At 55.8% G+C, this 13,980-nt stretch overlaps 6 protein-coding genes across 6 annotated transcripts; 3 read left to right on the top strand and 3 right to left on the bottom strand.

Moving 5' to 3' along the window:
- Positions 1 to 224: 224 nt before the first annotated feature.
- On the bottom strand, positions 225 to 1,181 carry TrAtP1_002773 (uncharacterized protein; the record flags this gene model as incomplete). Its single annotated transcript, XM_014087462.2, has 4 exons — positions 225 to 352; positions 412 to 830; positions 892 to 1,076; positions 1,158 to 1,181. The coding sequence occupies 4 exons, from the start codon at positions 1,179 to 1,181 to the stop codon at positions 225 to 227; spliced, it is 756 nt and encodes a 251-aa protein (XP_013942937.1).
- Positions 1,182 to 1,220: 39 nt separating this feature from the next.
- TrAtP1_002772 (uncharacterized protein) lies at positions 1,221 to 1,478 on the top strand (the record flags this gene model as incomplete). Its single annotated transcript, XM_066111607.1, has 1 exon — positions 1,221 to 1,478. The coding sequence occupies one exon, from the start codon at positions 1,221 to 1,223 to the stop codon at positions 1,476 to 1,478; it is 258 nt and encodes an 85-aa protein (XP_065967685.1).
- Positions 1,479 to 1,581: 103 nt separating this feature from the next.
- Positions 1,582 to 5,529, top strand: TrAtP1_002771 (uncharacterized protein). The gene is made up of 3 exons (XM_014087461.2): positions 1,582 to 2,537; positions 2,688 to 3,286; positions 3,360 to 5,529. Exons 1-3 carry the CDS (start codon positions 2,531 to 2,533, stop codon positions 5,493 to 5,495), a joined length of 2,742 nt encoding a protein of 913 aa, XP_013942936.2. The 5' UTR covers positions 1,582 to 2,530; the 3' UTR covers positions 5,496 to 5,529.
- On the bottom strand, positions 5,530 to 6,820 carry TrAtP1_002770 (uncharacterized protein). The gene is made up of 2 exons (XM_014087392.2): positions 6,395 to 6,820; positions 5,530 to 6,342 (listed from the first exon to the last, which is right to left on the bottom strand). Exons 1-2 carry the CDS (start codon positions 6,644 to 6,646, stop codon positions 5,839 to 5,841), a joined length of 756 nt encoding a protein of 251 aa, XP_013942867.1. The 5' UTR covers positions 6,647 to 6,820; the 3' UTR covers positions 5,530 to 5,838.
- Positions 6,821 to 7,171: 351 nt separating this feature from the next.
- Positions 7,172 to 8,377, top strand: TrAtP1_002769 (uncharacterized protein; the record flags this gene model as incomplete). The annotated part of the gene is made up of 1 exon (XM_014087460.2): positions 7,172 to 8,377. The coding sequence occupies one exon, from the start codon at positions 7,172 to 7,174 to the stop codon at positions 8,375 to 8,377; it is 1,206 nt and encodes a 401-aa protein (XP_013942935.1).
- A 444-nt stretch (positions 8,378 to 8,821) lies between these two features.
- On the bottom strand, positions 8,822 to 9,818 carry TrAtP1_002768 (uncharacterized protein; the record flags this gene model as incomplete). Its single annotated transcript, XM_014087434.1, has 2 exons — positions 8,822 to 9,340; positions 9,456 to 9,818. The coding sequence occupies 2 exons, from the start codon at positions 9,816 to 9,818 to the stop codon at positions 8,822 to 8,824; spliced, it is 882 nt and encodes a 293-aa protein (XP_013942909.1).
- Positions 9,819 to 13,980: the final 4,162 nt, after the last annotated feature.

Raw genomic sequence — 13,980 nt, 5'->3', positions numbered from 1 at the left:
GATTTACGTATGTTTTGCGTCCACGATTTCTCTTGGAAACAGAGATGACTTGAGAACGAAAGAGTAAAGTGCGCACATCACACTTATACCTGCCATGGGGACATCATCGAATTTCAATTAGGACTATTTCTCACCCCCTTTTGGTATGCGCATGTGTCATTAAGTGCCCATTCTTAGTCTACTCGTATAGTTCAACGCCTCTAAAATGTTTGTTTATTTGTTTGTTATTTCTCCTCTGCATCCTCGCTCTTGGCCAGGTCGTGCTCCTTCAGCAGCGCCGTGATCTCATCGGCACTCCACAGCTTGTGGTAGATCTTGCCGTCCTCAGTCTGTCCCACCGTCGCGAATTCAACTAGACGCAAATGTTAGCAGGCCTGTCCGTGTAGCAGTGCACAGTCAGTAAAAGCTTACTCTTCTCGCTGCTCAGCTTTGTAGAGTCCATGGTCTTGCTAAGAACCTTGACAGCCACGCCGCATGCCTCCTTGAGCGTGCAGTCCTCTTGATAGTCCTGCTTCAACAAACTCTGCGCACTGGCATTGTTGGCTCCCGCGCTCGTGGCCTTCCATCCACCATAGTTTCCCGAGGGGTTGCTGAGATACAGCTGAAACTGTCTCCGGGGGTCCCAGCCGGCGTAGATGAAGGAAACGCCAAACGGCCGCAGACCACCGTGCTGTGTGTAGCCCTGCTTCAGATCGCACAGTCGGCGCACCAGCTGTTCGCAAGGAATGTCTTCGTTGTACGTGAGGAGGTATCGCTGGGCGGCTTGGCGGGCGTAGTTGATGAGGATGTTGGCATCGGCGGTCATGCCTGCTACTGCGCAGATCATGTTGCTGGGAGCACGCATGTTAGCATCTTGTATAGGCCCTTTATCTCGAGATTACGGCAACGCACTCGTTTAGGACGTAGAGCTTCTCGGCGGATGTGTCCTGCTCCAGCAGCTTCGAGGTGACCTTTCGCTCGGCGGCCAGGACGATGCCATCCTTGGCGAGGATGCCGATGGCGGTACCGGCGTGGGAGATGGCTTCTAGCGCATATTCGACCTGGTAGAGACGGCCCTCGGGCGAGAAGATGGTTGTCTAGCATCAAATGCGAAGTGGTTAGCAAGTTGATATTGACATTGCATACTGCACATTGCACATGGCAGCTCGCAGACGTACTCGGGAATCGTAGCGGCGGGACATTGTGGCGGGGCAATCTCTTTTGCTGCCGCAGAAGCCAAGATGGAAGTCGGAGAGAAATTAATTGCACAAGCACACAATGGCAGTGCAGAGATGATGAGCAGGGGCTTCGTTGGCGATGGAGGCAGGCTTTCGAGGATTGGCTTCAGGTATGGAGGGGAACAGCAAAAGGCCGGCGTCACTTTCCACTGGAGCTCCAGGCACGACCGCCGCGTAGCTTCTGAGGTACAGCCTGGAGCACTGATCCGATACCCTGGAGCTGCTCGTTTTGGGCTGGCTGAGTCAGCTGCCGTTGGATGAGATTATGTAAGTCCTCTAGAGAGATTGGTGCCTGAGGCATTAAGAGACAAGGCTGAAGAGAGATGTCGCAACTCAACAGATTCCATCCATCCTGTCGAGCGGCGATTAATTAGCCGATGCTGCACCGGCAGAAGAGAACGACTCGACTTCTCTCTTTTGCCCCTCATGACTAAGCTCCGTCATCCCATCATCATCCAGCCAGCCAGTCTTGGGCCGTCACCAGCTTAGCTTATGCTGCCAGCCTTGGGGCGGGCAGTTTCAAGAGCTCTTCTCTGTCTCTTCCACTTGTGCTCTTATCTTCTCTCTTTCAACTCTCAACTCTCCACAATACTTTGAGCACCAACGAGCTGCTGCTGCGAGACGCCGGGATAGCTTCACCTGTTGCCGTCATCGGAGACCGCCTTTGTCTGCGACTGAGCTCCCATCTTCATAGGACTCGATCTTGTATCTGCGACTGCATCTCGTCTCATCTCATCTCATCCCTCTCCAAGCAAGATATAGCCACCTATTGCCATCAACTCTCCAGCTCCAAGTCCCACTGTCTTACCAGCTGTCCGCATCTGCCGCCATCTGCCAAACAGCCAAAGACGCGCCACCCGCCTTTGCTCCCATCTGTATCCACTCCAAGGGGCTACCGGGACGACCCCACGCAAGCTGCCGTCATCACCAACAGCTCGCTATTTTTTCTTTTTCTTCGCAAGCTAAATCGGCACGCGCCGCCTTTGTAGCTCCGCCAAAGCCTTCCATCACGGTGCAGCTCACGCGATCCCCGTCTGTATCTAGGGAGAGCTGGTCGCTGGTTTGAACTTTGCGCTGAAAAATTAATTCGGGCTGAAGAGAGGAATCTGTTGGTTTTTAGCTGTTCTGTGACTACATACTAGTTGCTGCCTTTGCCCGTTTTGTAAATCTTCCCATATGCCCGCCTGAAGCGCAACGCAAGAAAAGTTTTTTCTTCCCTTTTCGCGTCGCTTCCATAGTAGAACCTGCATTAAATTAGTCGACTCGCACACCCCCAATAGCTGCGGCGACGCCTTTGCGCGTGCTCCATTACCATGTCTGGTAAGTTGAAGAAAACCACAACTGACGGTCCTCGTCGATGCGACTCATTGGCCTGGCCTGATCGATCTGATCTGATCTGATCCGATCCGGCACTGCTGATATGCGTCGTCGCATGTATGGCATGTTTGCTAACGAGAAGCAATTGCACAGGAGAAGCCGAACCTCGACGCTCGGTACGAGCAACCAAAGGCCAGCACACCAAGGCCTTTGATGAGCTGGAAGCCCCAGCGCCGAAACGCCGACAGACCAAGAAGAACAAAAAGGCCCAGGTGCAGGAGAAGGAACAGTCGCAGGACCCCGAAGAGGTGATCCGCTGCGTCTGCGGCGCCACCGAGCAGGACGAGGACTCGGGCGAGGCCTGGATCTCGTGCGAGACGTGCTTCGTATGGCAGCACAACGTCTGCGTCGGCGTCAGCTCGTACGAGGACGAGATCCCGGAGAACTACTGGTGCGAGGAGTGCAAGCCGGAGAACCACAAGGAACTGCTCGACGCTATTGCGCGTGGAGAGCGACTGTGGGAGGCCCGGCGCAAGGCACACGAGGAGGAGACCGAGCGCAAGAAGAAGCGTGGCGGACGGAAGAAGGGAAAGCGAGGCAGCGATACGCGAGAAGATGCTGAGAAGGATGCGGCGCAGGCAAAGGCATCGCCCACGCCGGATGCTGCTGCCAGGGAGAAGAAGGATGCCACGGCTGTAGCCAAGCAGGGCAAGCGGAAGGCGAGAGAGGACTCTCAAGACGTGGATGGAAAGGTACGTTGCTGCGTGTCTGTCGCTGATGGCGAGTCTCTACATGTATGAGTTGATGAATGCTAACCGGATATAGACTACCAAGATGCGTCGCGTGTCAGAGGACGAGGCTGTCCCTGTCGCTGCTCATTCCGTCAAGTACACGCCGCCAGAAGACTTGACACAGTCCATCCAAGAGCTGCCCGGCACTCGCGTCGGCCCTGCAAAGGCACTGAAGAAATCACTTGCCCATGTCATTTCGACGCTCGCAAAGAGCGGCGATATCGAGCTGCCAGAGGACGAGAATGCGGAAGCCCTCGGCGACAGGTACGCGCTGCAGATTGAGCGCGCCGTTTTCGACACCCACCCCCTTTCCAAAGGCCAGAAGGAGTACAGCCAGCAGATAAAATCGCTGTCGTTCAACCTCAAGAACAACCCCGAGTTGTTCCAGGGGCTTTGGGACCAGAAATACTCACCAGTGACACTTGCCGTCATGACGTCGGAGCAGCTTGCCTCGTCGGAGCAGCAGAAACAGACTGCCGAGATGAAGGCGAGGGCTGAGAAGCAGTCCATCTTGTACACGTCCGAGACGGGCCCTCGAGTAAGACGGACACACAAGGGCGAAGAGATTGTCGAGGACGAGGGCATGATTGGCAGCGATGCTCCGATGCCCTCGGCCGGGGGCCCTCGCGCAGGAGCAGATGAGAAACAGGGCCAACCCCAGCAACAAAATCAGCACGTTAAGCGCGAGTCGATTGGAGGAGCGGGAGAGCTGGGCGATGAAGGGCTGAGCCAGCGATCGCCCAGCCAGTCCAACTTTGACATTGGAAAGGTGTTTTCAGCCGTCAAGTCTCCCACAGCGGCTCATCGCCGTAGGCCTTCAGCTCCGGTGCTCAACACACAGGGGCCCGGGTTCGATCCCGACGTGGACCGCATGTTGCAAGATGACAATGAATCGCCCCCTTACTCACCTACCGAGGAAGCCTCGGATCCCGACGTCATCTGGCGCGGCTCGCTGGCGATGAGCTCCATTGCCGACTTCCAAGCGACGGCCAAGCACATTGGCGGCGCCAACTTTGCGTCGTTTGGGCCCTGGTCGAAGCTCATCCCGCGCCAAATGACTGTGGCCGGCCGCATCCCGCAGCAGAGCGCCATCGAGTACCTGTGCAGCCTGCGGTATAGCAATCTGACCGATATCATCGTCGTCAACATTACGCCGACGTCGCCAGACTCGAAGCAGGAGTTCAACAACCTCATCAACTATTTTGTGAGCAAGAACCGGTACGGCGTCGTTGGCAATAAGGTCGCCGGCAACGTGCGAGACACGTATCTGGTGCCTGTCCCCGCCGGCGAGGATGGCCACCCCGAGTTTATGCTCAACCTGGTGGACAATTACATTCCCAAGTCGCGGACCGAGCCCCTACTGCTCGCCGTCTTTGTCTACCGCAACGAGCCGGACCAGCTGAAGCAGATGCTCCACGACGAAGCTGCAAACATCAACGCCAATGCGTCGACGGCATCACAACCTCCTCCTACTCCTACGCCCGCTGGGTACAACCAGCGAAGCAACTCGACATCTGGCCCGGCCTTTTCTCCCGCCACTCCTCTCATCGCATCCTCTCCATTTCCTCCCGCCGCCGCCGCTGCACCTCCCAACGGCCACGGCCAATCCGCCACGCCAGTCCCCATCCCTCAGCTACCGCATCTCAACCGCCCTGCGCCATCTCCCCACGCCGCAGCAGGGTCATCATCTTCATCCCAGACAACGCCAGCGCCCCCGGCACATCACCAAGCTCCAGACGACCAGAGGAAGCAAGGCCAGCAAGACGCCGGCGTCGTCACAGCGAGAGAAGTCCTGGGGCCGCTCATCAGCGTGCCTACAGTGCAGTTTATTCTCCCGCAGGCATACCAGATGTCGCGGCGGGAGTGGGAGGTGGTCAAGACGATTATCGAGAGGGATCCCCGCGCGAGAGACGATTTGAAGTACCTGGCGGATCTGCTGGAGAAGGAAGGGGCTGGAAACGGTGGTGGGAATGGAGCAGAGAATGGCCAGGGGGGGAGGCGTAGCAGCAACGCCGTTACCGCAGGTTGTTGCCGGAGTTGTTGGGGGCGTGGCTGGAGTTGGGGCTCCCGCTGTGAGAAGGACGTGAGTCAAGGTGAAGGTGAAAGTGTACGAGTTTGTATGACAGACAGGCTTTGCGTATTTTTGGTTTTACGTCTAGATGTAGCTTAGGGAATGCCTGTAATGGATGATACCAATTTTGGTTAATTGTTACGATGTGACTTGTATTTTTTTAATTGACTATTATTTCTATCAATGATTGTCTTTATTTCGTAATTGTAGATTGCTTTGATCAGTCTTGTGCATCTGGTTGATACACCATGCTTGATTCTCATTGTGAGGCTATAGCGTTTGCTCACCATGTCGTAATTCGTCAGCTCTCAGTTGGCTACTCCAGTAAAATCCAGCCATCCTCTTACTGTCTTGTCTGATATCATGCTCTCCCTTGGACATGTGCTCGCTCGAATGCTCATCGAATCGTTTGCCCCCAACTTTCCATATGCTTCACCATCCATCACAGAATCAACGCATCTGCCGTCGCCCACGCAGCAGCTTCCCTTTCCTCATCCATCCTCGCCGCCGCCCCTTGTTCCCCATCGTCCCCTCCAGCCAAACCATGCCCCTTGAACAGCGACAAATCCAAGCTCCCCAGCCCCTCGAGCACTTTCCGCGCCTTATCCACCTGCGTGCGTATCGCCGCCGTCTCCGTCCTCGTGCGGTCCAAGTGGTCCTGCATCATCTCAATCGCCGACTCGCGCGCCTGGTGCGGGCGGTACTCGTTGAGGATGTGGTGCATGTTGATGAAGATTGTGCGCAGGTCCTTGATCTTGGCCTCTGCGTCGGCGGGGCTGCGCGCCATGACGCCCGTCAGCTCGAGGAAGTTGAGCAGCAGCGACTTGGCCAGGCGCTTGAGCTCAAAGGCGCGGTCGTAGTGCTTGGCGTCCTTGTCGGCGGCCGAGGATGTCGCGGGCAGGTTGTCGATGCCTTGCTCCTCGAGGGTAGGCAGCTTGTCGTCGAGCTGGAAACAAAAGTCAGACGATATACACACTAGACACGTTCAAAATACACACCATGTACTGGTCGCCAAACACCCTCCATCGTCCATCTGCCGGCTCCGGGGGCGGCTGCAGCGCAATCAGATCCTCGGGCAGATTCGCGATCCGCACATCTGCATCTGCACCCTCTACGTCCGACCCCTCGTCTGCCGCATGGGCTCGTCGCAGCTCCTCAATCCTGGCGATCCGATCCGGCGTAAAGGCCTTCCAAAAGTCTGGCGGGTTTGGAAACGTCGAGGCCAGCGAGTGAGGCTCCTGCTCGGCCATTGTGCGCTCTTGAGCTGGTGAGAGTCTCTATTTCGCGATTGTCAATGTACCCGTGAAACCCCCTCCCCGCGCTTTGAGTGAAAGCTGGTAGAATCAAAGTGTCACCTCATTGGGGTCGGGGGAGGATACACAAGGCAGAGGCAGAAGCAGAATGAGCCGAGGATGAATAGATTGACGATGAATGGATGAACATCTGATGGCACTAATCGCAGTGTTAGTGGCACAGCTCACTGCCGGAAAATTGTCGGCGCCGACCATTCGCGACTGTGACGTCCTCCCGAGGCTCGCAAGTTACAAAAAAAAGTCCCTAGCTGTCTCTGATAGCTCGAAACCTCCAAACCAAGTCCCGTCGACCTCGCATCGTGCCATTGAATACCGATGCTTCTTCTTCTTTCACTGTTGTATTCATATTCATCCATCTAGCATTGGCTACCCAATCACATTGCATCATCCTCTCGTCATCAATCCCAGCTCCAAAATCAACCTCCAAGAGCTCCTTTCTCGAAATATCCTCCAAGCATCACCATGGCCGACGTCCGCGCCCTCCTCCGCCAGCAACGAGCCGCCCGCCGCATCGCCCACCCCCTCGCCACCTACTCCGACGCCGGCAAGCTCCTCTGCACGCTCTGCCGCGACCAGATCCGCGCCGAGGCCCACTGGGACGCCCACCTCCTGAGCGACAAGCACAAGAAGCTGCTTGCTGCTGCTGCTGCCCCGAATGGCGAAGAAGATGAACAGGACGAGGAGGCTGAAGCTGGCGAAGACGACGCCAGAGCAGCAGACGACGCAATGTCCACCACCTCGCAGAAACGAAAGCTCGACGACACCCTAGGCACAGACGACGAGGATCTAGACACGGACCACGACCAAGACAAGCGCAAGAAACGAAACAAACCCGAAGCCTCTGAAACGCTCTCCCGCAAAAAGCCCACCATGCCCTCGCAAGGCGTCCAAGTCCAGATCCCATCGCGATCCTCCACGCCAATCCACCACCGCGAGCACTCATCCTCGTCTTCCGTCCACTCTCAGCCCACCAATGCTCCAGCAGCAGCAGCAGGCATAACAGCCACAGCAATGACAACATCCCTTCCCTCCCGCCAAGCCAGCAATCTCGCCACTCCAGCGTCCTCCTCCTCCATGATGAGCGTCCAGTACACCAACCCTCAGCCCTCTACCACAGCCGCTACAACAACAGCAACAGCTCAACCACAAGTCGACGAAGACGAATGGGCCGCCTTCGAAGCCGACATGGCCGCCACCGCCGCAGCTACTGAAACCACCTACGACGACGCCGTCATCTCCCGTCCCGCCATGACAGCCGAGGAATCCGCCCTCGCCAAAGAAGCCGCCGCCGCCGCCGCCGAAGCACAACCCCAAAACCCCGAATCCCGCAAATCCAAAGCCGACGCAGACATCGAAGACGAGCGCGAAGAAGCCACCCGCGCACTAGAAGACGAATTCGAAGAAATGCAAGAGCTCGAGGCGCGAGTCCAGCGACTGAAAGAAAAGCGCGAGGCCTTGCTGCGTACTCGGAGAGAAAGCCTCGTAGAACCCGTCATGGACATTCCCGAGCCCCAGGAGGCAACGACAAAACTTACCGCACCTGGCGCGGAAGACGACGAAGCAAAGGAGAATGTCAAGGCTGCCGAGGATGTGGATGATACAGAGGCCGAAGACGATGAAGACGACGAGGACGACTGGGATGGTTTCCGCTTCCGAACAGGGCGGTGAGAAACAGGCGAATGAAATACAAAACTTTACAATGGCGCTGGCGCAATATATGCATAAAGCCATCATCGTCTTTTCCTCTCTTCATCTTCTCCTTTCATGCTCGTCATAGCATATTTAAGAAACCATTATGCATGAGGTCGGCGTATCAGCAATTGGATAGTGCCTGCATCGACTTATCCTCAGCTGGAAGCAGTCAAATCGGTCACTGCTCTATATATGTATATATAGATACCCATAACTACAACTCCGATAGCAATTACACCATACCTTGCTAAAACGAAGCAAAGCATCAGCTTGAATTCAAAGCATATCAATACCAATACCGCAAATCATGATTCAAAAAAAAAAAAAAAAAAAAAAAAAAAACGCCCGCCTTGTCCCACGTTCATCTCAATGTTTAGCATTGCTCGCTCTGCCATCGCTCTGCTCGAGTCTCGAGAATCCCTAGAGTCTATTCTGATGAGCTGACAACTCGCCATGGCTCATTCTCTCCCAGAAGCGGCGCAGCCTCCAAACACGCCCAGTACCACGAAGCTCATCGTACCTCCGCGCGTCTTCCTCTCGCTCCTTGACCTCTCCTTTCCACTTGCCGGTAATCCATCGACTCAAGCCGTCCTTGAGACGTTCCTTCTCAATAGCCTTACGCTTAGCTACCAAACCCGGGGCAACATGGACCGAAGACATTCCCGGCACACATTCCTGGGGTAGCACAGATCGTTGGACAAGATCTCTAGCGGAAGGCCGTGAGGCGAGACGTCGCGAGAGGCGAATCGAGACGAGAGACCGTGCCAGCCGCCGTGATATGACGCTGTTGTTGGTCAAGAAGATGGAGCGGGACATGAGCTCAGTGAGCGAAGGACGACACGGGGAGCTGAGCAGCGGAGGAAGCAGAAGACGAGCATCGCGGAGGCGGTAGTAGTGAAGCAAAGGGTCAAGAGAAATTGTACGAAGGCGATGGCACGTCTACAACGGGCTAGTTAGCAATGGCACATAATCAAAAGCTCCAATTCCAAGGACCAAATTCCAAATCAACTTCAGCACCAGGTCAGCACGGCACGGTCTTCGGCACCACACTTACACGGGACGCACGTAACAAGTCATCGACATCGAGAAAACCCGCAATGTGTGCCAGCACTTCGCTTGGCAAAGTCTCCAGACATGGCGGTGACCAGACGCTACCGCGACTAAACGCGGCGACGGCGGATGAGGGCTTCTGGCCGTCGCGAAGCCCGGATAGTGATGAGAACACGTCTCGAGATCCACTGGCAGATGTGGCGGAATGCCAGCTATCCTGAGTTGTCGGGGTCACAGCATGAGAGCTGGCACCATCCATGCAGCCGCCACCAGGGGTCGCCAGCCTCAAGGGGAGCTGGAGCTGGGCCTGGGCCTGGTCCTTGTCCTGGGCCGCGGATTGGGCCTCCTGGGGCGTTGAGCTGGCCATGGCCGTGACCGTTCCGAGTGACGGATGACGGTATCGAGCCGGGATCAACGCTGGCGAGGAGCGATTCACACGCCTCTGCTGTGCTTCTTTTCTCGCCGGGAAGCGTCCGAGCACGGAGCGTTTGACGTGGGCCAGAAAGTAGCGAGAGATTCGGGGCAAATGTAAAGTGGTCTGTATGCAGTCTGCATGTAGGTAGGATAGACAGGCGAAGATCGGGGACACGAGCTGGCAGTGGCAAACCAGCCAAGCACCAATGCACCCGGATGATGAAATAAACCTTCTTTGCTGGCGTGTCTGTCGCTTTGATCGCCCAGCCTGAAACCTATCACGTAAAAGTTCTAGTATTGGTCTCTTGTTTTCTCGCTCCTGGCTCTGCGGAAAACGGTAAACGGGCGATTGCCGATCACGCCTGTATCAGATTAGGCTTGATCAGCTTTTGTGCTGGCGGTGATTTGTACAAAAAAGAAAGGGAGAAAGAGGAAGCATCACGCGATTCGCTGTTTCACTACAGTCTTGATGCCCCTTGCTGCCTCTCTTCGTTTTCTCTTTTCTTTATCCTTGAGAATGACAAGTTAGCCGAGCGTAGATGTCTCAGTCAATGCGAGGAACGCTAGGGAGCCAGGAAGGCATCTACTACAAGCATGATGGTGATCTACCTGGATCACCGCCATGAGACAAAGGCCACCAAAGTCAGGTCTGGCTCGTCTCAGAGCTGCTAAAGTGGCTCTGTAGAGAAGGAAGCGCATGTTTTGAAGCACAATGTATGGACCATGTATGGAGTACGAGTACCGCCGTGTCAGCGTCAAGCTCAGGTCGCCAGTCTGTCCGTACAGAGTGCCGAGTCTCGGTAGTCTGTACCTACATAGTACAGGCCTTGGATGCTACCCCGATGACACTCTGCAGGGGCTCCAGGGCGCGCTTGTGGCTTCAACGGCGGATGGGGGCAGCCAGAAGTTCCGCGGTTAGAGGCGTCACGCCTCTGTGCAGTGAGAGCGTCTGCGGTGTGTATACTCACTCTGGAAAAACGTCCAAGTACCTTTAGCATAGGTCTCGGAATATGGCCATCACTGTTCGACTGCCGAAGCTACCGCTGATAACAGCACTCCCGCAGTGTTTGGTTGCCGCGGATGCCACCGTCGCTGTGAATACTGGTTCTGGCGCTTTTGCAGCTTCTGCCGATGCTTGCTGATGCCTCTATCTCTGCCTCTGCTCTCTAGTGACGCCGCCGCCGTCGGTCCCGCTAGGGCGCAGCAAAGCAGGCGTGACAATCCGCAGGAGTAGCTACTGTACCAAACAAACAATCCCGCGTGCTCGATGCAAGCCGTCATGTAGGCTTCAATGCGGCGTCGCCCTGGACCGCAGACACGCCGCAGCACTGACTGCGTGATGCGTCCGTCGGCTGTCGTCTGTGGCGCTGCCTGCTGAGCCTTGCCAGCTTGCCCGGCCTCCTATTCGTCCGCGACTGCTCTGCGCTGCAGCAGGCTGTATCCCGTACTGTGGGATGCTGATTGCTGTTCTCGCGTGTGCTTGTGCGTGTGCTTGTGCTTGCGTCTGCGTCTGCGTCTGCGCCTAGCTGCGCATCTGCGTGATGACGACAGCGACAACAGAACAGCCCAGGGCCGGCCGCCGGGTCCCGGTATTGAGGCCCAAAGGACCGGGGGTGGGAGAGAGGGCGAGGAGAGAAGAGGACGAGACGGGAATAGGACGAATGATGGATGGGTTGGGGATGAGTTGGAGTTGGAGAAGAGAAGAGAGTGTGGAAAAGGGAGGAGTGCAAGTGGCTTTGGAGCTCAGTTTCGCACTTGCTCGGGTCCGCAAGCCGATCTGCACGCAGCGCAAGGCAGGAACGCTCGCGGCGATGCAACCACAGGTAGTTGCCTGATGGAGGCAGTTGTGTGTGGCAGCGTCCTTCAGTTTTTCCCCGGTCTCAGTGCAGCTGTTAGTGCTTGTTAGTGGCCTGTTAGTGCGTGCTAATGCACGGGAGGGGAACTTCCAGGGCCTACCAGCGTCTCGAGGTGAGGCATCTACCAAAGGGCTATTGGGGTGCAGTGTGTCGTTACGGCCTGGGATATGACATCTCATACCGTCCAACACGGTGCTGTCACTCTTCTCCCAGGGATCATCGCCGTCTGAGAGCTGCAACAGGATTGACAGTGCAGCGCAGTTTGGCGGGGTACACGCACCTCTCCCTGGCTGCGATCAGTGGGGTTGGGCACACCGTTTAGGCCCCGTTAGCGCTCCATCTTTGGCGGCGCTTTAGCGGCTGCCGCGCCGAGAGCCCCCGGGATTCCAGGGCCTCTGCTCCAGCGCAAGTACCGAGTACGTGCTCCGCATGCCAAAACAGCCGATGCCTCGGCGCCGTCAGGCCATTCAAGGCCATCTCATGCATGGAGGCTCAAATGAGTGACTGCTACGCATCTTGTCGTGTAAGCAAGTCTTCCATCTTGGATTTCAATCCTATCCGAATCAATTCGAGAGCTGTGCATCTCCAGAGACAAGACAAGGGTTAATTCGTCAGAATCCGCCGCAGCCCAAATAGGCAATTTTCCTGTTACGTGTAGGCGGTACTAGCACATGCACAGTAGCCTCCAAACGCCCGGCCACTTACACGGCCTCCCATCCCGCCAAGAGCGACAAAATCCTGTTTCGAATTTCATTTAAGCCGCACAAAAAGTCCTGCCTCAGTGGACTCGATTTGAACTTGACTGTTGGTTCGTAATAAAGAGGCTTAGCCCGTCTTTTCTTGGGGCCGGTCTGTCGTAGATACAACAATCACGACAAGACGTGCATCCTTGCCTTGAAATTCTGGAACAGAAAGCGGCCCATCTCTGATGTTGAACCATACAGAGTGTACACGTAGAGCATGCCGTTGGAATCCGCATGGCTGTAGGTATTGTCCCATTGCCAGGGGCAGTTTTGTAAATGAACAACGAGGCTGTGATAACATTGCAGCGTACATACAACACCCCTGCAAGCGCCGCTTTCGCCGCAACAACAAGGATATGCTCTGAAGCCGGAGCTGATGCCTTGTAACAATTTGCCAATGTGATAAACTTTAAGCACTGAGGATTCGATTATCCCGCTTTATCGTAGCCTCTCTCCTTCATCTTGCGTCTGTCAAAAATGAAAACCTTACTCTCAATCAGCAAGCAAGCACACAAAACTTCAGGGTATCACCACACTCCAGTAATCGATCCCTGACCTCACCTTGTAGTACTTCCGCCATCCCCGGCCCCCTGTCTACCATGACGTGGCCAGACGTATCGACAAGTCAAGACATGCTTCGCAAAGGGAACAGCAAAACACCAGAAATCTTCCAAATACGACCTCTTCAGCGGCCCATCCACACCGCAGCCAACCAGCCTGTTCATGCAGCCATTCTCCTCCCCCCCGGTCTCCACGCCCGGCCAACAACAGCCTAGCCTCGGTGGAAACAAAGCGCGAGCCGCTCCCATTTCTAGTGTCCATCACACACCACCAGCGAATCACGTACATGGCACTTATGCGCCCTGCAATGCCATGCTACGCACACGTGCTGCCGCCCATATATATGCACCGTCTATTGCCTTGTGGCCTCGTCGGCCGCTGTTCTTGTCGCGACGACTGAGCTTGTTCGTAAAGAGGCTGTTGGCAGAAACATCTCTAGTTTCAGCCTCAAGCTCAGCTGTTAGCTGCCTCTGGTTAGCGCATGGAAGCGCCTTTTCTCTCTCTCTCTCTCTCTCCTCCTCTTTCGCCATCGAAAGCACGTTGGTTCGGCCCCCCCCGTGTGTAATCCGTTTGTTAGTAGAGACAGCAAATCCTAGTCGGACTAAACGCCCCTCTCCGTCATCCCCTCAACCCTAGTCGTTTCCCATTGGGCTTCAATTCTCCGGGCCACCCCAATTTGTACTGTTCAGGCTCCCAGGCTTCCCTTTTTTAGCAGCCTTTGTCTCGGCAGCCCCCGTTGTCTCCAGGCCAGGCTGATCTCCAGCCTGGCGCTCACTGCAGGGCTACGACACAAAGGACGGGACCAACAGACCAGGCAGAGGCATGACCTTGTAAGTCTGCTGCTTCGCTGGCAAGGCTAGCTGAGAGTGGTAGGCCGCTCCGTCTCCCGTCTTCATCGCGGACTGCCAACTCATATTCCCAGTCCACGCAAGGATCACTGTGGAAGTAAATTGTA

The sequence above is a fragment of the Trichoderma atroviride genome, chromosome 2 (genome assembly GCF_020647795.1).
Source record: "Trichoderma atroviride chromosome 2, complete sequence".
NCBI lineage: Eukaryota > Fungi > Ascomycota > Sordariomycetes > Hypocreales > Hypocreaceae > Trichoderma > Trichoderma atroviride.
Note: the sequence above shows the minus strand (reverse complement) of the source record. Positions and strands in the feature narration are given on the sequence as shown.

Coding starts and splice junctions, on each gene's coding strand:
- TrAtP1_002771 (XM_014087461.2), top strand. Junction 3,287..3,359: donor CTCAAGACGTGGATGGAAAG/GTACGTTGCTGC, acceptor AACCGGATATAG/ACTACCAAGATGCGTCGCGT.
- TrAtP1_002770 (XM_014087392.2), bottom strand. CDS start 6,646: ATGGCCGAGCAGGAGCCTCACTCGCTGGCCTCGACGTTTCCAAACCCG. Junction 6,343..6,394: donor TGTTTGGCGACCAGTACATG/GTGTGTATTTTG, acceptor TTTTGTTTCCAG/CTCGACGACAAGCTGCCTAC.